We start from the raw sequence: 24,913 nt of genomic DNA, 5'->3' as shown, positions 1-24,913 counted from the left end.
CGGAGCAGACAGATGATACAGAGGAGGAGGATACAGAGGACACTACGTAGGATACAGAGGATGAGGAGGAGGATACAGAGACACGATGAGCCTTTTGGTGGCATTCTTACCATTTGTTGTGGTGATTTTCGCCAACTCCCTGTTGTGAAAAGGGGAAATGATGCTGATGTTGAAAATCCCTGCATCAAGAAATCCTATTAACGTTCAAATTGTTATATGTTGTTATTCACATTTTAAACTTTAATAAATCCCTTTTCTACTTGCTGTGCCCGTCAGCCGCCCATGTGCAGTAATACCTCCGTGTTCGACGTCACAATGGAACCCCGAAGGGCGGGAATGGCGGCGTCGCCAGAGAGCCCCTAAGAATGGAGGGGGGGGGGGGGGGGAGGAGATAAGGGGGGATGGAGTGGGTGACTGGGGGGTGGGAGGGGAAGGGGGGGGAGTGGGTGGAGAAGAAAAGGGGTTGAGGGGATGGAGTGAGGGAGGGGAGGGTGCTAGACCAATGCAGAAAAAAACACCATTTTAAAGAAAAATCGCGATTTTTCATTGAGATATATTTATTTTTAAGCCATTTATTTTAAAGAAAAAAGTGCGGGTTTATTTTTTTTCCCCCCACATCACAATGGCAACCCACTGAGTTGTGTTCCCAATGGGTCCACTTGGTCTAGTACATATTAAAAACATTGCAGGATGGCTGGAGGAACTCGGCAACTGGTAGCATTGAAGGGTCCCTCCCTAAGATGTCGTCTGTCCATTTCCCTCCAGATGCTGCCTAACCCACAGAGATCCTCCAGCCTTGCTTTTCCATCAGCAGTTTAAACATTTTTTTTTAAAACCCAGCAATCTTCCAACAGATCGATATTACCAATACCATTTTTAAAGTAGTCCAATTTTAATGTAAAAGATAAAAAATAACAAGGCCATACAGTTCATCCGTCTATAAATGCTTCCTTTACCCATCCACCTCAGCTCTGCAATATTCCTCGTATGTTGCTAATAAAGTATGATTATGATCAGTCGACCACAGGTTTTAAGTTGGGGAGCTTTTAGAATAAATTCCATTCTATGAGTGGATTAATACGAAGCAAAAAATGTTCTTTACATCAATCTTGAATTTGGATTTCCCAAGCTTGAGTTTCTCGCACAGTCTCTCTCTCGCGGAGTCAGTCTCTCTCTTACACACATACACTTATATTTATAAATATATGTGTGTGTGTATACATATATATATATATATATATATATACACACCCACACACACAAATAGAAATGTGTGTGTATATCTAGTGTAAGAAAATAACTGCAGATGCTGGTACAAATCGAAGGTATTTATTCACAAAATGCTGGCGTAACTCAGCAGGTCAGGCAGCATCTCAGGAGAGGAGAGAAGGAATCTCTCCTGAGATGCTGCCTGACCTGCTGAGTTACGCCAGCATTTTGTGAATAAATGTGTGTCTATCTATATATGTATATATTTTCATACACACACACACACGTGTAAATTTACATTAGAAATGAGGGGAATATTTGATTTCGTACAAATGAGAATTTAGGGAATATTTAAAATAATGGTGAACTTGTATCTTGGGCGAGAGAAAGTCAAAAGGTAAAATAATGAGGTACACGTCTGCAACCCCAATTTGCGGATTTCTAATCCTACTGAGCACACTCAAATGACACAGGATCGCATAGTAAACCTTCTTTTATTCTTCAAAATATCTGCCTCAATTTTAGTTTTTGAACGACATTCATGAAAGACATGGCTGGAAACGGCAGCATGGCATCAAGCGTGATATTAAAACTGAAAAATCTATCCTGAAACTTCATCTGGAAATTTATCTTTTTGATACCGAGCATTTTATCAGTAGAACAGTATCCAAAAATGCAGAGTAAGTTTAGACAATTTTGAATTCAAATTTTGATTTGATGGTGGGGAAAAACTGTTATCACTTGGCACATCATTGATGAAACCAGTTATCGTCTTCACTAAATTACATTGCTCCTTTTCCCAAGGATTTTACCAATGAAATGAGAAAAGAAAATTGTTGAAAATTGTAATTTGTAATGCAGCTTTCTCAAATTTTTGAAGAAATGCGTTTAGGAATTGCAAATCACTTGTAAAATAAAGAGCTTTTCACACTTGCATTAATCCATAATCCAACCTCCAAATGTACTTCAAATGTCTGTGATGAATGATTACCCATGCTTTTGTTGTTGGCAAGTCTGCGAAACTTGAAAATACATTTACAATTGATATAAATACAGATTCAGTAAATTCCAACATGAACGCACTTGCAAGTTCAACGTTGCTTTGTTTAAATATGCTGCGCCTATACTTTCTAAACAATTTAGATATTCCCACTCGCTCACTTTTGCGTACAAAGTCACAACGGTCCAGATATGCCTGGTACACATAATTGAAGTTATCTGCTGTTTTAAAATTAACTTACAGTTTGTACACTAAAAAAAGTTTCATTCAATTACACAGAAGCATTGGCGGTACTTAAGACAGACTGTGTTACCCTATCAGATCTCTTCATGATAGGCATAACCTACTCAACTCACAGAGATAATGCTGTGGAGGGCAATGACTATGAAGCACAAATTACTTTGTGTACGCAGTATGATTGTTTTCTCTTCACGTCATCAAAGAGTGTTAAATTTACATCCACAATTAAATCTCTAATACAAAGAAGTGTTCGCCTATTTTAAGGCATTACTCCTCTTGGGTATAACAAAGCAAAGTTCCTTTAATAATTTGATACAAGCTCAAAACTTCCATTACAATATATGCAAGACATTTTAGGCAGTTAAATGGAGACACAAGAAATTGCAGATGCTGGAATCTTGAGCAATAAACAAAGTGATGGAGGAACTTGTGTAGGAAGAACAGTTGTTGGTTTATACCAAAGATAGACACAAAGTGCTGGAGTAACTCAGCGGGTCAGGCAGTATCTCTGGAGAAAAGGAATAGGTGACTTTTGGATCGGAATCGTCTGAAGAAGGATTCTCTAGAGATGCTGCCTGACCCGCTGAGTTACTCCTGTATTTTGTGTCTATCAGCTGCAGCAACTCTGCAGGTCAGGCAGTATCTGTGGAAGGGAATGGGCAGGTGGCATTTCAGACTGAAGAAGGGTCCCAACCCAAAACTTTCCCCCAGTAGATGTTAGCAAGCCTGCTGTATTCCTCCAACACTTTGTATTTTGCTTATTCTGGATATTCTTGGTTTGGATACTTCCCTTAAATGTTACTGTTTTGATATTTGCAACTAGATATCAGGCCACTTTCTATTCCAGCTTGCTTCATAAAATGTCTGAAAATTCTGCAACGTTAAATCGGTAGAGTTTTAGCACAGTTCACTGTTTTTGTGAAGTTGCACAGTTTCAAAGTAATTCTTAGTAGATTTACAACTGTTAGAGGCAAGGGAATTACGGACAATTGAGGTTTAATTAAATCTTTCACTGCCAATAAAACACTCTGTTGGAGTACAACTGTCAGTTCAAACAAGACTCGTACAGTATGATTTTGATATTGACCCAACTTTAGTATATTTTTCTCTTATGAATAAACAAAGCTCGTGTGTCTGAATCAATAATTTGTCACTGATTTTGAATACTAAGATCGCTGCTAATATTTCCATTGTGTTACAAGCTTCAAATTAACTATTGGATCAAAGAAACTTTGTTGGAAGATAGTTTTAATCATCGTTCAAAGAAAGCAGAGCTGTTTAGGAATACAATGGTGTGATGCCATAGAGACTTAAGAAATGGATAGTGGATAAATGAGTTAAATTCAGGTAGTGCTGGGGTTTCGTACAGGTTCCTTTCCTGAGAACTGTTCTCTTGAAACTGTAAACTGATTTACTTCAAGGCAGAAACGTCCCATTTTCATTAGCTATCAGTCCTTCATTTCATCGAGTAATCACCCTAACGTCACCACTGATTAAACTAATCGTATAGATAGACAATATCCAGTCATCAAAGAATATCATGAAATGTTTTATTTTTTTTCTTGTTGCTAGCTGTATGTGCTTTAGATATTTGTGTGAGAATTTGCGCCAGTCAGATTTTTCGTAAGTCAGGGCATTCGTAACCCAGGGAGCAGCTGGAGACTGCAGTATTTAGTTAACAAGTTACAACATTTGCAGAAGGACAAAATTAGGCATCGATTTCGAACAGGATGATTTTTCTTCGCAACAGCTGATAGAGAAGACATTCACACGAATAACATTTTGCTCCACAATAGCTTGATAACAGAACACTTCAAAAATGTTCAAGCTACCTCAGGTACAGACATACAAAATGGTTTTTTTTTTTACATCGGATGAGAATTATTTTAAAGGAATTTCTTTTCACAGCCTACTCTGAAAAAGCTACATAAGTGGGACTTAATGATTTTAAAACCAGGTTTTCACACACGTGGCAGTAGTTTTGTGCATATCTTTTACTGCTTCGACAGATTTGCAAGGATTTACGCCGAGAAATGAAACAAAAATATCTCTGGAGCACTAAGTGACTGACTGACAGGTAGCAATTAAACTGAAACACCATTTGCCATGACTCTCTGGGCCTTAATCCAAGTGACAGTCCTTTAAAAGTTCAGCTTGAAGATTAAGTTCTTGACTTCATTTCCCTCTTGATCAACTTCCAGCTTCCTTTCCAAGATGTAACACAGAATTATTTGTTTCGTTCAGTTCTGTACATTATCGCCACCCATTGCTGCGTTGTCCTCACAGATGAACTTGGCATGTAGCTTCAAGGAATCCTGACAGTATTCAGCTCACTCATTTAAAGCTTTATTAACACTTTGTCTTTAGTGTAAAGGTTTCTTTCCAGCATGTTATGATGCATCTTTCAGCTCGGGACTCTCTGTTGATTCGGGCGGTACCTCCGTCGAGGGTGTCGGAGTTCCTTCGGATCCTTCTTTATGCACAACAGAAAACAACAAGGAAAATGATTTTTAGATTAGAGATATATAGTGTGGAAACAGGCCCTTCGGCCCACCATGCCCATGCCAACCACCATTCACCCTAGGGTTGCCAACTTCCTCACTCCCAAATACGGGACAAGGTGACGTCATCGCCCTACGCCCCATGTGACCTCACCCAGCCAGCGGCCATGTGCTCCCCTGCTCCACCAATGGCAGCCGCCATTAACAGTGTCGCTGGCTGGGTGAGGTCATGTGGGGCGCTGGCTGGCTGAGGTCATGTGGGGCATGGGGTGTCACCCTTTGTCCCTTCTTTGGGAGTGAGGAAGTTGGGAACCCTACTAATACGGGACAAGCTCGGTACCTTACGGGACAAAACCAATTTAGCCCAAAATACGGAATGTCCCAGCTAATACGGGACAGTTAGCAACCCCAATTCACCCATACACCATCCTACATCACAATAGACAATAGGTGCAGGAGTAGGCCATTCGGCCCTTCGAGCCAGCACCACCATTCAATGAGACAATGAGATAACAGAGACAATTTGCAGAAGCCAATTAACTTGCAAGTCTTTGGAGTGTGGGAGGAAACCGGAGCACCCGGAGAGAACCCACGCAGTCACAGGGAGAACGTACAAAATCTGCACAGACAGCACCTGTGGTCTGGATCGAACCCGGGTCTCTGGCGCTTTGAGGCAGCAACTCTACCGCTGCGCCACTCTGCATGCCTGGAGTGGGTGAGCTCCAGGTTTGCAGGGCAATCAACATGCCACGGTTGAACTAAGCATTGCATTCCATTCCCCTCACCATCTGACCACCGTGCCCATTCAATGGGAGATGGAGAGAACAAAGGTGCCATGTCATCAAAGATCAAAACCTTCACCATCCACACTTGCCAAATGTCGCTTTGCCAAATGCTTGAGTGACACTGTTAATCCTTGCATTAAACCAACAATAATTCCCGCTATTATATACCAATGCCCCTGTAACCTATATAAGGTGGGATGGGTGGAATAGCCTTATATAATTTGGTGGTGCTACTAGCCTTGAATAATAGAAAACATGACAATGAATGTCACATCTTGAAAAATAAAAGGAAACTGTACTTCTTGTGGTTTCTTTCGTAACCCAATCGTTGACCACATCAAATAGAGGTTTACTTTTGAACTTTGTCTAAGGACTAAATTTGTCTAACTTTCTCTAAAATGTGTTTGACAAAAGCAACTAGCTCTGGACACTAAGTTCTGAAGTATCTCAGTGGGTCAGGCAGCATCTCTGGATGAAAAGAATAAGTGACATTTCCAGTTGGGACCCTTCTTCAGACGCTAAAAAGGATTAATTATATGTATTATGTATAGTAATAGTGTAAAAGAAAAAGATAGTCATTAACTCAGCTTATCCAAATTTCCAGTGGAGTGGTAATAAATACAATTTATTGCTGCTGATATTAGCCAAACAGGTTAAGAGATATGATGTATGATGTAAAGGTGCGACATGAAATTGTAGCAGCTGTGGTCTCGCTAAATGAGACAGCAGGCTTAAGGAATTAATTAGCCTAATCCTGTGGCATGCTGCAGATGAAAATTTGCCAGCCATAAAAATGAACCCTGGCATGATTCCTCTTTTTAGTGATCAGTCAGTAGTTTAGTTTAATTTATTATCACGTGCACCCACGTACATTGAAAAGCTTTTTGTTGTGTGCAATCCAGTCAGCGGAAAGACTGTACCTGATTAGAATCGAACCGTCCACAGTCCACATGATAAAGGGAATAACGTTTAGTATAAGATGAAGTCCAGGGAAATAGACCAAGGAGCAATGAACACCGATTTGTTCAAAGAAAAAATGGCACAGTGGCGTAGCGGTAGACTTGCCACCTTACAGCACCAGGGACCCCAGTTCAATCCTGACTACGGGTGCTGTCTGTACAGAGTTTGTGCGTTCTTCCTGTGACCGCGTGGGTTTTCTCCGGGTGTTCCGTTTTTTTCCCACACTCCAAAGACGTACAGGTTTGTAGGTTAATTGGCTTTGGTATAATTGTAAATGGTGTACAATAGTGTTAGTGTGTGGGGGTCGCTGGTCGGCACGGACTCGGTGGGCCGAAGGGCCTGTTTCCGTGCTGCATCTCTAAACTAAACTAAAAAGTCAACGTTGAGAGAAAAATAGAGGGGAAAAAGCGGAAGTAATAACAGTAATACTATCTTTGAACACTTGAGAGCACTGCAGCTCAACAGTATGAAACATTAACATGAAGGGTGGTTTTAACATGGCAGCCGGTTTTTGACATCAACATGGCAGCTGGTTTTTGACATGAGCAAAGATTATAAAAAAAATCTTTCAGATCAATCATTACACAGGGGCAGGCTGGCTTCTTTATGTGGTCACAGAATAATCTCAATGAATTGTTAAAGACCCAGCCGATATTTATCCCCCCAGCAGCGTTCACACTTTGATAAAATCCCACCGCTCTTTTTGTTACATTAAGCATGGCCTCTGATATTAAATTTAAAGGACAGGACAAAGAAGTTACTGCGACCCATGAGGAGAAATATGGTAATTCCATGCAAGGACAATCTATACACTCGTTTTCCTGACCACAAATTTTGAATTACTTTCTGGCCATTTGTCCAAATCAGGCTGCCCTAGGTGATGCAGCGGTAGAGTTGCTGGTTTACAGCGGCAGAGACCCGGGTTTGACCCTGACCATGGGTGCTGTCTCTATACGTTCTCCCTGTCACTGCGTAGGCTTTCTCCAGGTGCTCCCGTTTCCTCCCACGTTCCATAGACGTGCAGGTTTGTAGACTTTAGACATGAGACATACCGTGCGGAAACAGGCCCCTCAGCCCACCGAGTCCTCGACGACCAGTGATCACTAGCACTATTACACACACGCTGAGGACAATTTACAGAAGCCAATTGACCTACAAACCTGTACGTCTTTTGAAGTGTGGGAGGAAACCAGACCATGTGGTCACAGGGAGAACGTACAAACTCCGTACAGAAAGCACCTGTGGTCAGGATCGAACTTGGGTCTCTGGCGCTGTAAGGCAGCAACTCTACCGCTGCACCACTGTGCTGACTTGTAGGTTAATTGGTTTCTGTAAATTATCCCCAGAGTGTTTGGGTGATTGTTGGTCGGCACGAAGGTGTATCTCTAAACTAAACTATGGCAATATCATATAACCATATAACCATATAACAATTACAGCACGGAAACAGGCCCGTTCGGCCCTACCAGTCCACGCCGACCACTTTCTCTGACCTAGTCTCATCTACCTGCTCTCAGACCATAACCCTCCAATCCCCTCCCATCCATATACCTATCCAATTTACTCTTAAATAATAAAATCGAGCCTGCCTCCACCACTTCCACCGGAAGCTCATTCCACACAGCCACCACCCTCTGAGTAAAGAAGTTACCCCTCATGTTACCCCTAAACTTTTGTCTCTTTATTCTGAAGTTATGTCCCCTTGTTGGAATCTTCCCCACTCTCAAAGGGAAAAGCCTACCCACGTCAACTATCGACCATGGAATGTGAAGCTTTACACTTTGTGCATTAGAGCACATACTGGATGAGTAATTTTAAATTATACTGTCTCACCACATTTAAGAAGACAACAGAAACCATCTGTGGATGTTTCACACCATCAGCTGTCTTTATTTTAAAGCAAAGTTTCCAGCATTTAGGCAGAGCCACAGCTGAGTAGCATTTCGGCTCAACACTCCATTGTAGGAAATTTAACTAAAAGCAGCAAATTGATATTGAACGCCGCTCTCATTAGATATCACAGGAGAAACATTTAAAATCTGAGAGTATTAAAACCCTTTCCCCAAACTCACCCACACTGCCCACAACCTTGATGTCCATTTTACTCCCTGCATTATTTTTGGATGTACCATCACCATTGAGAGAAGTCATACCTATTTCTGAGCCTCGGAATGCAAGCAGAAAATGGTGGAAACACTCAACCTCAAACTTTAATTCTGTCTCTATTTCCCCCGATGCTGTCTGACCATTTTTTTCCCTCCAACATTTCCAGCTTTTTCTGTTTTTTTAATTTCAGATTTCCGGCATCTTTCAGTTTCAGGTTAGTTTATTGTCACGTGCACCGAGGTACAGTGAAAAGCTTTTGTTTTTGTTGTGTGCTCATAACTTTATTCCTGCCTTGGTTGACCCTTTGCTAAAATCAATAGACAATAGACAATAGGTGCAGGAGTAGGCCATTCAGCCCTTCGAGCCAGCACCGCCATTCAATGCGATCATGGCTGATCACTCTCAACCAGTACCCCGTTCCTGCCTTCTCCCCATACCCCCTCACTCCGCTATCCTTAAGAGCTCTATCCAGCTCTCTCTTGAAAGCATCCAACGAACTGGCCTCCACTGCCTTCTGAGGCAGAGAATTCCACACCTTCACCACTCTCTGACTGAAAAAGTTCTTCCTCATCTCCGTTCTAAATGGCCTACCCCTTATTCTTAAACTGTGGCCCCTTGTTCTGGACTCCCCCAACATTGGGAACATGTTTCCTGCCTCTAATGTGTCCAATCCCCTAATTATCTTATATGTTTCAATAAGATCCCCCCTCATCCTTCTAAATTCCAGTGTATACAAGACTAATTGCTCCAGCCTTTCAACATACGACAGTCCCGCCATTCCGGGAATTAACCTAGTGAACCTACGCTGCACGCCCTCAATAGCAAGAATATCCTTCCTCAAATTTGGAGACCAAAACTGCACACAGTACTCCAGGTGCAGTCTCACCAGGGCCCGGTACAACTGTAGAAGGACCTCTTTGCTCCTATACTCAACTCAACTCCTCAAGTTATCCAGAAAGTAAGGGGTTTCCAAAGCATTCTTGCCTATTCTACTTCCATCAACCTAAAAAACTCATCCCCAAACTCCTCTGCCCACGTCCCACCACGCAAGACCCCTTGCCTCAAAGCCACAAGTTTCCCAATCTCCTGTGTCTCTAGTTGAGCAACACCTGGATTTTAAAATTGTCATCCTTCTCAGTAATCTGCTAATGTTTCATTTTAGTCTGGTTAAGTGTTACAGCGCGGAAACAGGCCCTTCGGCCAACCGAGTCCGTGCCGAACCAGCAATCCCCGCACACAAACACTATCCTACACACACTAGGACAATTTACAATTATACCAAGCCAATTTGCTTACAACCCTGTACGTCTTTGGAGTGTGGGAGGAAACCAGAGCTCCCGGAGAAAACCCACGCAGGTCACGGGGAGAACGTACCAACTCCGTACAGCCAAGCACAGATGTGTAGACTGGAGTAATAAATATTGGCTGGGCTTTTATTTGGGATTATTCTGTGACCACATAAAGAAGCCAGCCTGCCCCTATGTAATGCTTGATCTGAAAGATTTTCTTTTATAATCTTTGCTCAAGTCAAAAACCCGCTGCCATGTTAAAACCACCCTGCATGCTAATGTTTCAGGATGGAAACCGTGGTCCCTGGAGCTGCAAGGCAGCAACTCTACCGCTGCTCCACCAGCTACTCTTGTGGAATATCTTATGACATTTTATGACATCATTGGCACATTGTAAATACACAATTTGTTGCTGCTGGCATTAGCCAAACATGTTGAGGGAAATTACCTCACCAAATGTAAAAGCAGAATCAGGAAACTAAATAGCCTGAAACATAATACAGGTGAGAATTTGTTGAGTATAGAAAAGACTTGGCAACATACCTTTCCGAGCTTATGTATTATGACAAATAGAGCAGTGTACATCTATTGTACGTTAAACTACACAATAGTGAAGTGTCAGGAAACATGGAGGGAAAAAGTGGAACTAACAGTAGTAATATCATCTTAAAATCACTTGGCTAGTCAAACCGCATGTCAAAAACCTCAGCATGATATTTGACTCTGCATTAAAATTTGACAAGCAAGTCAACGCTGTGGTAAAAGCCAGCTTCTTCCAACTTCGTACCATAGCTAAAATCAAATCTTTCCTCCAATTCGACGACACTGAAAAAATCATTCACGCTTTCATTTCCTCCCGCCTAGACTACTGCAACTCCCTATACACTGGGATCAGCCAATCTTCCCTGTCCCGCCTGCAACTGGTCCAAAACGCCGCAGCGAGACTCCTGACAGGTACCCGTAAAAGGGACCACATCACGCCGATTCTGGCCTCTCTCCACTGGCTCCCTGTATGGTACAGAATCAACTTCAAGCTCCTCCTATTCACATATAAAGCCCTAAATGGACGTTCCCCCTACATCAAAAATCTTCTAACCCACCTCTCTAACTCCAGGTCCCTCAGGTCGGCCGACTTGGGGCTACTCACTATCCCGCGGTCTAGGCTTAAGCTCAGGGGTGACCGCGCTTTTGCGGTTGCAGCTCCTAAACTGTGGAACAGCATCCCTCTCCCCATCAGAACTGCCCCCTCCATCGACTCCTTTAAGTCCAGGCTCAAAACCTATTTCTACTCCCTAGCGTTTGAGGCCCATTGAGGAGGCGCTGTGAACTGTTTTGTATGTGCTGTTATGTTTGTGTGCTACTGTATGTTTCATTTTTTTCCTTAGTACCTAATCAGATGTACAGCACTTTGGTCAACGTGGGTTGTTTTTAAATGTGCTATACAAATAAAATTGACTTGACTTGACTTGACTTGGCTGCACTGCAACTCAAGATTATGAAGAGCTTACTTTTTATTGATAAAATTAATTTACTAGTGTGGAAGTGAATGAAGGGTGGCACATTGGTGCAGTGGTAGAGTTGCTGCCTTACAGTGCCAGAGACCTGGGTTCAATCCTGACTATTGGTGCTATCTGTAAGGAGTTTGTACGTTCTCTCTGTGACCGCGTGGGTTTTCTGCGGGTTTCCTCCCCCACTCCAAAGACGTACAGGTTTGTAGGTTAATTGGTTTCGGTAAAAATTGTCCCTGGTGTGTAGGATAGTGCGAGTGTACGGGGTGATCGCTGATTGGCGCGGACACAGTGGGCCGAAGGGCCTGTTTTCTCCAAATTAAACTAATATGTGGAGAAAACCACTTCAAATGAGAAGTACAGTTGCTATGCTCTGAAATATAGTCTGTCAAATCCTGTGTTGGTGAGGAGTCTATTCTGTTTAAATGATACAATTTTAATTTGAAATAATCTGTTCACCTTTTGAACTAATTGTTCATGTTGTAGGAACAGAATTAGGACATCCGTCTCATCAGGTCTACTCCGCCATTCAATATGGCTGATCTATCTCTCTCTCTCTCTCTCAACCCCATTCTCCTGCCTTCTCCCCATAACTCCTGACACCCGTACGAATCAAGAATCTATCCAGCTCTGCCTCAATGATATCCATTGATGTTGCCTCCAAAGCCTTCTGTGTATAAACAATGAATGAATGAAAGAATGATGTTGGCAGACGCATAAATTCCCATGCAAAACAAAATGCACAAGGACTGCTGCCAAGACGGCTCGTACCTGCGTTGATGGATAACTCAGCCAGTTTCATGGGAAGTTCTGATGGACTGACCCCTGCTGGCGAGCCCAGGATGTCGGGCAGAGCATTCCTTCGTCCTGTCCGCCCTGACGTGGCAAAATCCAGCACAGGCTCCACCTCAGTCATTGCGGCCCGATTCGGTCACACCACCTGAAAGGATATGGCAAAGCAACGGTGCTATTTAAACAACTTTTCCCCAAGGTGAAAATGTCGAAGAGTAGAGGGCAGAACTTCAAAGTGAGAGTGGCGGTGTGCAAAGGATACGTGTGCAGGGCAAGAGGGTGGTGGGCGTGTGGAATGCACTGACAGGCGAGATGGTGGAATAGTGGTGTTTAAGAGGCTTTTAGATGGACACGTGGATATGCAGAACATGGAGGGATATCGATCATGTTCAGGCAGAGGAGATTAGTTTATCTTGGCATCATGTTCCGGGTCTCTGGCACTGTAAGGCAGCAACTCTACCGCTGCATTTATTCACAAAATGCTGGAGTAACTCAGCAGGTCAGGCAGCATCTCGGGAGAGAAGGAATGGGTGACGTTTCGGGTCGAGACCCTTCTTCAGACTGATGTCAGGGGGGCGGGACAAAGGAAGGATATAGGTGGAGACAGGAAGATAGGGGGAGATCTGGGAAGGAGGAGGGGACGGGAGGGACAGAGGAACTATCTAAAATTGGAGAAGTCGATGTTCATACCACTGGGCTGCACCACTGTTCCGCTCGTGAAATTGCACAACACTATCACCAAGTGTGATATTCTATGGACTGTGACTTTGGTTCCCTAATATTACAGTCATTAAGTTATGGTATTTTTAATTATTATATACAATGTGTGTTACTGCTCTAACAGGCATGTTAAGCTGCAGCAAGTGAGAATTTCCATTGTCGGTACATGTGACAATTAAACATTCTTGACTCGACTTTGCCACAAAGCTGTGCCCTGCCTTTAACCTCTTGCCACAAATGTGGAGGTGCATGGCACACAAGCAGTTTTAAGGTTTCAAAGTATTAACATTTCTAAATAAATATTTTTTGAGGTAAAAGACAGAAATAAAATTACTTATCCGACTTAGACACAAAATGCTGCAGTAATTCAACGGGTCAGGCAGCGTCTCTGGAGAAATGGATCGGTGGCGTTTCGGGTCGGACTTCAGTCAGAAGAGAAGTCCTGACCTGAAACATCACTGATCCGTTTTCTCCAGAGATACTGCCTGACCCGTTGAGTTACTCTAGCACTCTGTGCCTATCTTGGGCAGAAACCAGCATCTGCAGAATCCTTTTTATTACTTATCAGACTTGTTAGTTCGGCAAGGAATATGTCAACAAACACAAGTTATTTGCAGTGTGAAATCCATAGATGCTATCCATTGGCAGTCCGGATAAAAGCCCTTTTATACCCTGGTTAAGGAATCCTCTTCACTTAGATCTGTACTTAATACATTTGTCGATAGAAGACTAACTCACTTTACATAATGTAGATGGACACAAAATGCTGGAGTAACTCAGCCGGACAGACAGCATCTCTGGAGAGAAGGAATGGGTGATGTTTAGGGTCGAGATCCTTCTACATTCTGTAGATTCAGCCATGGCATATCCTCATGTGTTGTATAGGGCTCATGAAGCCACCAGATTCCTTTTTCCTATTGAAACTGATGAAGGCAAAAGGCACCTTTGAGCTTAATCAGAAAAAAGCACCCTCCACACTCCCAGCCTATTCCTATCCATCTAATGATTCATATTAGATTAGATTAATATATTAGATTAATATTAAAATGACCCATGCTAGCAAACAAAATTATCAAGTAGAGAAGGAGATATATCTAACCAGGTTTATTAAGGTAGTTAAATAATAGTTAGAAGGGGAGTCATAGGGAAGGATAGATCAAACAAGGTTCATTAAGGTGGTTAAATAATGTCTCGAACAGGAATGACAGATAAAAAGTTGGGAGATTGGGATTCTATTTAAAATAAAATAAAAAGAATTTCATCATTTAGTTGATTAAAACAAGGAAAATAATGATCTCATCAGACAAAGTCTGCTTGGAGCAAAGGCCGTTACTGGGATTATGATGAAGTTGTATTGATTCGGTTCGGACATTAACCCAAGATGCCTCCATCATCAGCACTTTAGTCAAGTCCCTTGGTGCCTACTATAAAGTAGCCTGCCTTCTAAGTCAACAAGGCCCCAGAGTATATTAGTGCAGCTTAAGTACAATCATGCAGAAAATCTATATTAATATCGAAAACCATTAAGATAATTAATATTTATGCCAGCTTTGCTTTGAAAAATGACATGAATGAATCTCCTTGCATCCCGCAGGTTGCTTTACCCAGGTAACTCAGCCAATGTGCTCTAACGTTAAAGATTCAAGGAAAATAATCCAAATTGCTGATCATTAAGTTCAAGGGCAGCCGAAGAGTTGTTACCTCACGGCACCAGAGACCTGGGTTCAATCCCGACTAGGGGTGCCGTCTGTACGGAGTTTGCACGTTCTCCACGTGATCACATTGCTTTTTTCCGGGTGGTTTCCTCCCACATTCCAAAGACGTAAAGGTTTCTAATTTAATTTGGCTTCAGTAAAAAAGAATTGTAAATTGTCCCTAGTGTGTGGGATAGTGCTAGTGTACAGAAATCGCTGGTCAGCGCGGAGTCGGTGGGCCGATGGGCCTGTTTCCCCGTTCTATATCTAAACTAAACCGAACAAAACTAAGACTGAAACATTTGAGTCTCAAATATTGTTTCTCATTCTGGATTTAAAAAATAAATCTATCTTTGGTGCTGGAATCCCTGCAGCTCTAGAGTAATGCAGCAGGTCATGAAACATATCTGGGAGACATGGAGAGGCAGTGTTTCAGGTCGGGGCCCTTCTTCAGTCTTTTGAAGGGTTCTGACCCAAAAAGTCGCTTATCCATGTCCTCAAGGGATGCTGCCTGACCCGCTGAGTTACTCCAGCACTTGGTGTTCTCAGCATAATATTAGATTGAATGAAAAATGTCAAAAGAATGGCATTATTCCCAAGGACGAGGAGAAGTTTGGAAACCAAAGGATGAGGATTACCACAACTGCCTTTCACCTGAACAACAAGGAAGCTCAACGGCAGCTCACCCTCAATGGGTCACCCCTACCCTACAACCCATTTCCTACATACCTCGGGGTGAAATTAGATCGGCAGCTGACCTACAAGCAACACCTTGAAGCTCTCCGTGCTAAAGTCTCGGCACGGAACAACCTCCTGCATTGCTTGGCCGGATCGTCATGGGGCGCCAGGACATCTACTCTTCGAACCAGTGCTCTTGCACTCGTGTACAGCGCCGCTGAGTACGCCGCCCCAGCATGGTGCCGCAGCGCTCATACCAGCAAGCTAGACGCCACCCTCAACGACACCATGCGGATCATCACCGGCTGCCTACGCCCTACTACGACGGATCTCCTGCTGGTGCTCGCAGGTATCGCACCCGCCAAGCTTCGCAGAGAGCTCTTCACTCATAGGCTGGTGTGCAATGCCCCATCGGACACCAAACATCCTTCGCACCACCTCGCCCAGGATTCACAGCAACTGGGACCTCAACGCCTGTCATCTCATCGCCCTTTCTCCCGTCATGCAGCGACCCTCTGTGGCTCCGGTTTTAACGTACTAGGAGCATGGAGAACCAGCTGGGAACAGACATCGCCACCTCCTCAATTCACTGTCGCACCGAACACCACAGCCCCACCCGGCTCGGACACGCCCCGCAAAGAGTGGGTCACCCTGAACCGGCTCCACACAGGGGTCGGCCGGTTCAACGCCAACATGCGTCGTTGGGCGTTGCGTCCACCAGCAGCCTGCGTGTGTGGAGCAGACCAGCAAACAGCGCAGCACGTCATGTTCGACTGCACTGTCCTCCATCCCCCGGTGGAGGGGTAGACCTCACGGCCCTCGACAACAGCACATTGCACTGGCTGCAGCGTCTGGAGGGCGTTACATATTTTCTGCTGCCTCAAACGCAAGAAGAAGTGCATGGAACGAGGTTCTCTCCAGAGATGCTGCCTGACCTGCTGAGTTACTCCAGCATTGTGTGATACCTTCGATCTGTACCAGCACCTGCAGTTATTTTCCTACACCCTTTGGCCCAGCTCGTCTATGCTGACCAAGACGCCTATCTAAGCTAGTCCCATTTTCTCACATTTGACCAAAATCCCTCTAAATCTTTCCTATCTTTTTAAAAACAAAATGGACATCCAGCACGCCTTTCACGATCAAACGAACTAGAGGTCCACCGCCGATTTTCCTCCACACTAGAACCTTGCTAGATTACCCGTTTTTGCCGGACCAACAGAGGTCACGGCCTCCGAGAGGAGTGGAACAACGGTATCGGAACGGTCCGCCTAAGCCACTGAGGGGCCAGGATGCCGGCCCACAAAGTCGGCCTCGGAAGTCGGCTGTGGGAACGGATCTGCCGGGCCGGAGTTCCAGAGCCCTAGGTGCAAGGGAGGCGTATTGGACCCGCCAATCGGCAGCAGAAGTCCCAAAGAGGTAGAGATCGGCCACCTCGCCCGGCCAAGGCACCACATTTTCGGGGGGGACTTCCAGGGGGGATTTCAAGCGCACTCTCGTAATTCTGTCCGACTTAAAGGAGGTGCCGTACCACCAGTTGCCAAAAAATCAGTGGTGGACCTGTACCCTGAAGATATGGCCATTAACTTTTCCATATTCCCTCATCTCCATGCCTTTCTCCACGTTAAAAACAGAGGAGAAATATTAATTGAGGACAAGTAGTTTTTTATATTTTGATATCAGAATCCAACAGCTTGTTATTTAGCAACGGAGTCATCAGCCCGAACCAACAGTGCCGTTTCTCAGCTCATTATCGGTCAGCTGTTTTATGCCTGATTCAATGTGATCTACAAACAAAGACATTACTCACCAAGAACAGAAGCCAGGGGCAGGCACTGCTGACTGAAGTGATCATGATAATGCTTTGGTGTTAAGCACGATGCTTTTGACAAGAGACACGTCACGATGGCGTAGCAGTAGAGTTGCTGCCTTACAGCGCCAGAGTCCCAAGTTCGATCCTGACTACGGATCAGGTGCTGCCTGTATGGAGTTTGCATGTTCTCTCCGTGACCAATGTGGGTTTTCTCTGAGATCTTTGGTTTCTTTCCACACTTCATAGACGTACAGGTTTGTAGGTTAATTGGTTTGGTATAAATGTAAATTGTATGTAAATTGTCCCTAGTGTCGGTGTGCGGGGATCACTGGTCTGTGCAGACCCGGTGGGCCTGTTTCCGCGCTGTATCTCTAAACTAAACTAAACATGGAATTTGTATCTGCAATTCTCCACTCATGCCTCTCACAGCCCACTCACCAAGGCAAGGAAAATTAATTCTGCCAGAGAGAGAAAACACAGCCAAAATAAAATCAAAATAATGATCTCTCTCAAAAAGCATTATCACATTCTCGCACTCAATACAAAAACATCTTTTCAAAAGTACCCACTAGACTTAGTTTCTAAATTATAGGAAATGTAAGAATCAGGCAAAAATTGGGGGAGCACAGTGGCGCAGCGGTAGAGTTGCTGCCCTACAGCACGAGAGATCTGGGTTTGATTCTGACTACGGGTGCTGTCTGTGTGGAGTTCGCATGTTCTCGTTGTGACCGGGTGGGTTTTCCCCGGGTGCTCCGGTTTCCTCCCACACTCCAAAGACAAACAGGTTTGTAGGTTAATTGGCATCTATAAATTGTAAATTGTCCCTAGTGTGTAGGATTTAGATTTTAGATGTAGAGATACAGCGCGGAAACAGGCCCTTCGGCCCACTGGGCCCGCGCCGCCCAGCGATCCCCGCACACTAACACTATCCTACACCCACTAGGGACAATTTTTACATTTGCCCAGCCAATTAACCTACATACCTGTACGTCTTTGGAGTGTGGGAGGAAACCAAAGATCTTGGAAAAAATCTACGCAGGTCACGGGGAGAACGTACAAACTCCGTACAGACGGCGCCCGTAGTCAGGATTGAACCCGAGTCTCCGGCGCTGCATTCGCTGTAAGGCAGCAACTCTACCGCTGCGCCACCGTGCAAGTCTACTGGGTGATCGCTGGTTGGCGTGGACTCGGTGGGCCGAAGGGCCTATTTCCATGCAGTACATCTAAAATAAAGTCTAAAACTAATTTCAAAGGAATCTGTTATTTAATTTGATCGTTTTTTTTAAGAAATGCTGTATTTTTACTCCATGACGTGAAAATCAAAAATCCCAAAGCTAATGTCAAAGCCAAAGCAACTCCCAATGTTGGAGAAGTCTAGAACCAGGGGGCACAGTTTAAGAATAAGGGGTAGGCCATTTAGAACGGGGATGAGGAAAAACTTTTTCAGTCAGAGAGTTGTAAATCTGTGGAATTCTCTGCCTCAGAAGGCAGTGGAGGCCAATTCTCTGGATGCTTTCAAGAGAGAGCTGGATAGAGATATTAATGACAGCGGAGTCAGAGGGGTATGGGGAGAAGGCAGGAACGGGGTACTGATTGTGAATGATCGGCCATGATCACATTGAATGGTGGTGCTGGCTCCAATGGCCTACTCCTGCACCTATTGCCTATTGTCTAAATGAATAAAAGTGTGTTGTATTTTGTCAGAAACAAATAGTCTACAGCAGTTTATTCTTGCATTGTGAAGCATGGATTCATTACCAAAAACACAGAGCACTAACCAGCCCGAAGAAAAGGAAGTTTTATTTTCCATCGAATAGTGCTGATTCATTTGCAAAATGCAGGAGAAAAGGCACCTAGAATTACAAAGAATCGGATGTAGAAAAATACAGCTGCCGCTCCAATAGATTCTTCCTCATTTTTATTGTGAAAGTTGTTTTACCAAGAGGAGAATGGTCAGAGACAGAGAAGGGGAACTCAGCTTACAGTTCGCACAATGATGGCACTGCAAAGATATGACGGATTGACTGAAGTTGTATTCACAAGACCTTTTTGTTTGTCCATTCTGGAATTAGGTCACCAAGAGTTCGTGCAATGCCATTTCGTTCCCAGAACTTAATATTTGATATCGGATTTGATACGAGTTTGACTTGGGCAAGATGCACCTTTCATTGGTTGTTCCTGTGCTTCATGGGAAAGGGAACAAAGGCTATATGCTGTTTAAATACGAGGGACATCATTTTACGGGCACTTCAAATATTTTTCTTAACAACAATCTTCATTGCTAAAATTTCCTTTTCACTGCAGAAATCCTTAGTAGCAGGAGGAAATGGATTTCTGCTGAGAAGTTAACGGAATCAAGAGTTGAAGCAAATGTTCCACATAATGTTATCAGTGCCATAGAGTGATACAGCGTGGAAACAGGCTCTTTGGCCCAACTTGCCCACACCGGCCAACATGTTCCAGCTACACAAGTTCCACCTGCCCGCGTTTGGCCCATATCCCTTCAAACCTGTCCTATCCATGTGCCTGTCTAACTGTTTCTTAAATGTTGGGATAGTCCCAGACTCAACTACCTCTTCTGGCAGCTTGGATAAACACAAAATGCTGGAGTAACTCAGCGGGGCAGGCAGCATCTCTGGAGAGAAGGAATGGGTCGAGGTCGAGGTTGAGACCCTTCGGGTCGAGACCCTTCTTGTTCCATACACCCACCACCCTTTGTGTGAAAGAGCGTATTCTTGACCCATTGTGTGTATTCTTTGAGCCCTTTTTCTGATTTTTTCCGGACACTTTGCCCAATTCCCATACCTCACCTTGCCAGTTCCACATTCCCCTACACTGGCTCCCAGTCTGCAGAGATGTCTAGCTACTGGCCTATTAAAGTAACGTGTGTGGTGGTGCAGTGAAAAACTTTATTTGCGTGCTAACCAGTCCAATTATCCAGTACGTTTGAGTTTAGTTTTATTGTCATGTGTACTGAGTAGGGGTGCCAACTTTCTCACTCCCAAATACGGAACAAGGTGATGTCACCCCCCCCCCCCCGCGCCCCACGTGACCTCACCCAGCCAGCGGCCACGTGCTCCCGCTCGACCAATGGCGGCTGCCCGGGCCCGGGAAGCGGATTGCTACGCAATCTCCGTTAGGCCGTGCCCGGGCCTCTGGGCTTACACTGTCTGCACCTACACTGTTCGGAAGGTAGGCACAGATTTTAACCAGCATCTGCAGTTTTTTTTCCTACTACTGTCGCGACCTACAGTGTCGGGCCCCACAGCGTCCGGGCCTAATACGCGACAAGGGCGGTCCCGTACGGGACAAGCCAATTTAGCCCAAAATATGCGAATGTCCCAGCTAATATGGGACAGTTGGCAACCCTAGTACCGAGGTACAATGAAACACTTTTGTTGCATGCTAACCAGTCAGTGGAAAGACAATATATGATTACAATCGAGCCGTCCACAGTGTACAGATACATGATAAAGGGAATAACGTCACCCATTCCTTCTCTCCTGAGATGCTGCCTGTCCCGCTGAGTTACTCTAGCATTTTGTGTTCATCTTCGGTGTAAAACAGCATCTGCAGTTCCTTCCTACACATTCCATTCACATTCAGTTTACTTTTTTTTAAATTAAAAAAAAAAAAGTTTCTGGCATTCCATGGCGTTTTAGAGACACAGACGGGGTGTCATTGGCAGGTCAGGGGTTAGGGGTGCCAACTATCTCACTCCCAAATACGGGACAAGGTGACGTCACCGCCCCGCTCCATCACTGGCGGCCGCCCGGGGCAGGAGGCGGGTTGCTACGCATACTCTGTTAGGCGAACACACTCCGTTAGCCTACACTGTCCTGGCTGACAGTGGCCCTGGCCTAATACGGGACAAGGGGAGTCCCGCACAGGACAAACCAATTTAGCCCAAAATACGGGATGTCCCGACTAATACGAGATAGTTGTCAACCCTATCAGTGGTGCATTGTCGTTTCATTATCGTGACCTCTGTTGGTCTGTAAAAACGGGGCAATCCAGAAAGGCTCTGGAACCGAGGGTGCCGGGAAGAAGGGAAAAAATAAATAAATGCGTGTTCAACCTGTAGCAGATTTCCAGAATATGCCGGATTTGACATTTGGATTGATGTTACTTTAATTTTCAAGCTTCAGTGTTGGACCCGGGTATTAGTTAAGTACTGCTTCCAACTCAATAGCAGTTTTGAGTTTTGGTGCCAATTTTAGCTCACCGTAGTCTTAGTCCGACTACAGATTGCATGCTGCACTGAGGCAAAGTCGCTCGTGCGGAATCCCAGCTCTGTGTCATCTCACCAGTCAATATTCCTTTCAATACTTCTCTCCTTTTCTTTAGCCATGGTTTTATATACTACTATAGGTGGGCCGGCTCTTTGACAATATTTTGGAGGTTAAAAGGATCGCTGAATTTGAGGTCACTGGGCACATGCCACCAACAGTAGGCATCGTATTTTTGCCAGTGACTAGCTCGCAATGTAACCTGCAAAAACAGCTGCCCATGTTTTCGAGCGAAAATATTGTGCGAGGAAAAATTGTAATATTTGATTAGGAGGTTAGTTGCTGAAGCAAGGCAAATATTCAGTGAGGGAAAGATTGAGATACAGGATATAAATTTTAAAAACAAGATGAAGGTTTAATAGTTTAAGATGGGGTATGTTGGTCGGCATGGGCAAGTTGGGCCGAAGGGCCTGATATCACACTGTATGACGATGACTCTAGGAGAAATGTTAAAAATACATTTTCCAAGAAGCAAAATCAAGCTCAGAGTAAATATGAATGTGACTCAAGGAAGAAAGCTTTAAAATACATTGTAAGGGATGCAATCAGAAAGGAATGAGTTTGGGTCTATTGATTAGCTATTGATTAAACAAGCTTCTATTTCCAACTAGATCAATAGGTTCCATAACATCCAAGATAGCAGTACTGTGGAAAACTGGTGCTTTTTGTCGCTGCCATGTTCACAAATTTATCTCTGCCATTTATTAAGATTCTTTAACACTTGCTTTCCACTGATACTGATTTCCACTTAAGCTAATTATTTCCAATTTTTTTTAAATCAATTACGTGCAGGAAGATGCTGGTTTACACCGAAGATAAACACAAAATGCTGGAGCAACTCAGAGGGATCTCTGGAGAGAAGGAATGGGTGACGTTTCAGGTCGAGATCCTGCTTCAGGCCGAGTGAGAGCAGTGCAGGCTAAACAACAAAAAGCTGCCACACAGACGTCAGGCAGGTGAAACAAACAGGCCATCTCAACACCGTGTACAAGAAAGCAGCATCACATAACGGTGATACACAAAACGCTGGAGTAACTCAGCACGTCAGGCAGCATCTCTGGAGAAAAGGAATAGGTGATGTTTCGGGTCGAGACCCTTCTTCAGACCGAGAGTCAGGGGAGAGGGAGACAAGAGATATAGACGACGATGTAGAGATATAGAACAAAGAAATGAAAGACATGCAAAAGGTAATGATGATCAAAGAAGCAGTCTGTACGTACGTTCTCCCTGTGACCTGTGTGGGTTTCCACCAGGTGGTCCGGGTTCCTCCCACACTCCAAAGACGTACAGGTTTGTACGTTAGTTGGCTTGGTATAATTGTAAATTGTCCCTAGTGTGTGTAGGATGGCGTTAGTGCGCGAGGATCGCTGGTCGGCACGTACTCGGTGGGCCGAAGAGCCTGTTTCCGCAACTAAACCACAGTTTCAAGCATTGTCAGATCCACCACGGGTTTATAAATCTTGGTACTAAAATAAATGTATTTGACAATTTACAAATTGAGTTTTACCATAACAAGACGACGATTTTTGACTCCCCGACGTGTCAGTTATTGATTATACAAGAAGTGCACAAATACACAGTAAAATCATTGATCTTCTGCCAGAGGCTTTTTGCATTCCTACAGAAATCAGAATACTATGAGAACGTCCCAGGGGCAAATAACACGCCAGTCGGTAACGGTAGCAATATCCAGAGGTGTAAAATGTAGCAGCACAAGTCTGAATTCCATCCATTTATATTTACAATGAATTTACTGTATAATATACATCCACCATCGGTAAAGACGGCAGTAATACTGATGCAGGGTCTTGACCTGAAACATTGACCATCCCTTTAGCTTCACAGCTGACTAACCCAGAGTTCCTCCAGCAGTTTGTTTTTTTTGGTCCAGATCCAGAATCTGCAATCGCTTGCATCTGACATCAATACTATCTGATTGCCATCAAATCCAATCTTCCTTCAGTCACAGGAACATTTCATCACACCAGGTGTCAATAAAATGATGCCTTTTGAGTTTGATTTACAAGTCTAAATCACCGCTACAAGCTCAGCTGCCCCTACCCTATCAGTGGGAAGGAACTGCAGATGCTGGTTTAAACCGAAGATAGGCCACAAAAAAAGCTGGAGCAACTCAGCGGGACAGGCAGCATCTCTGGAGAGAAGGAATGGGTGATGTTTCGGGTCGAGACCCTTCTTCTTCAGAAGAAGTCTGAAGAAGGGTCTCGACCCCCAAAAGACACCCATTCCTTCTCTCCAGAGATGCTGCCTGTCCCGCTGAGTTACTCCAGCTTTTTGTGCCCACCCTATCAGTGGCAGAGTTCAATCTTGCCACAATTTATAATTTCCCAGTTTGCCATAAGCACAACGGCAAGAGATCAACCGTTGATCAGTGAAGGGCGAGAAGAACAAGCCAGGAGCACTGACAAAAGACGTAACGATGGTGCTGGAACTTGGAGAAGGTACACCACGAGATTACTTGCTAAATTGTGAACCAGGCGTGCTATATACAACGCAAAGTAACTTCCAATTCTAATCAACAATGATGTGTAAGAAGGAACTGCAGATGCTGGTTTACACCGAAGATAACGACAAATGGTTGTCGATGAGTGTTATACCAAAGAATGGGTCGACTGGGCTTGTATTCACTGGAATTTAGAAGGATGAGAGGGGATCTTATTGAAACACATAAAATTCTTAAGTGTATTGGACAGGCTAGATGCAGGAAAAATGTGCCCGATGTTGGGAGAATCCAGAAACCAGCGGTCACAGTTCAAGAATAAGGAGTTGGGCATTTAGGACTGAGATGGGGAAAAACCTTTTCACCCAGAGAGTTGCGAATCTGTGGAATTCTCTGCCACAGAAGGTAGTGGGTGTCAATTCACTGGATGTTTTCAAGAGAGAGTTACATATAGCGCTTCGAGCTAACGTAATCAAGGGATATGGGGAAAAAGCAGGAACGGGGTACTGATTTTAGATGATCAGCCATGATCATATTGAATGGTGGTGCTGACACGAAAGGCCGAATGGCCTACTCCTGCACCTATTTTCTATGTTTCTAAAGTGCTGGAGTAACTCAGCAGGTCAGGCAGCATCTTGTAGTTTTGTTTAGTTTAGAGGTATATTGCGGAAACAGGCCCTTCTGCCCATCGAGTATGCATCTCTATTCCACGTCAACAAGACCTTGGGGCTTTCCATTTCTTTCTTTATAGATTCAACTAGGTCTCTTCTACTAACACAGTCAACTTTGCTTCTTGCCTTAAGGTTCCATAAACTTCATCAATTCAATCATTACATCCAAAAAGTGAACTCTGCCCAGCAACAGACCAGACAAA

At 44.1% G+C, this 24,913-nt stretch overlaps 1 protein-coding gene across 7 annotated transcripts in view; it reads right to left on the bottom strand.

The window, feature by feature from the left end:
* Nucleotides 1-1,405: 1,405 nt before the first annotated feature.
* Nucleotides 1,406-24,913, bottom strand: part of LOC144606726 (cAMP-dependent protein kinase inhibitor alpha-like) — a 692,291-nt gene continuing 668,783 nt past the window's right edge. For 5 of the 7 annotated variants that reach the window (XM_078423051.1, XM_078423050.1, XM_078423054.1 and 2 more), the window contains 2 exons: nucleotides 12,370-12,538; nucleotides 1,406-4,922 (listed from right to left, as the gene is read on the bottom strand). In XM_078423051.1, the coding sequence (XP_078279177.1) occupies nucleotides 4,840-4,922; nucleotides 12,370-12,514 (228 nt within the window). In that variant the 5' untranslated portion in view covers nucleotides 12,515-12,538 and the 3' untranslated portion in view covers nucleotides 1,406-4,839. Of the gene's footprint in view, nucleotides 4,923-12,369; nucleotides 12,539-13,848; nucleotides 14,034-24,913 lie in introns of all 7 variants that reach the window. The other 2 variants (XM_078423052.1, XM_078423055.1) reach the window with 2 other exon arrangements.

Source organism: Rhinoraja longicauda, chromosome 27 (assembly GCF_053455715.1).
Source record: "Rhinoraja longicauda isolate Sanriku21f chromosome 27, sRhiLon1.1, whole genome shotgun sequence".
Classification (NCBI taxonomy): Eukaryota; Metazoa; Chordata; class Chondrichthyes; order Rajiformes; family Arhynchobatidae; genus Rhinoraja; species Rhinoraja longicauda.
This window is presented reverse-complemented; position numbering and strand designations above follow the sequence as displayed.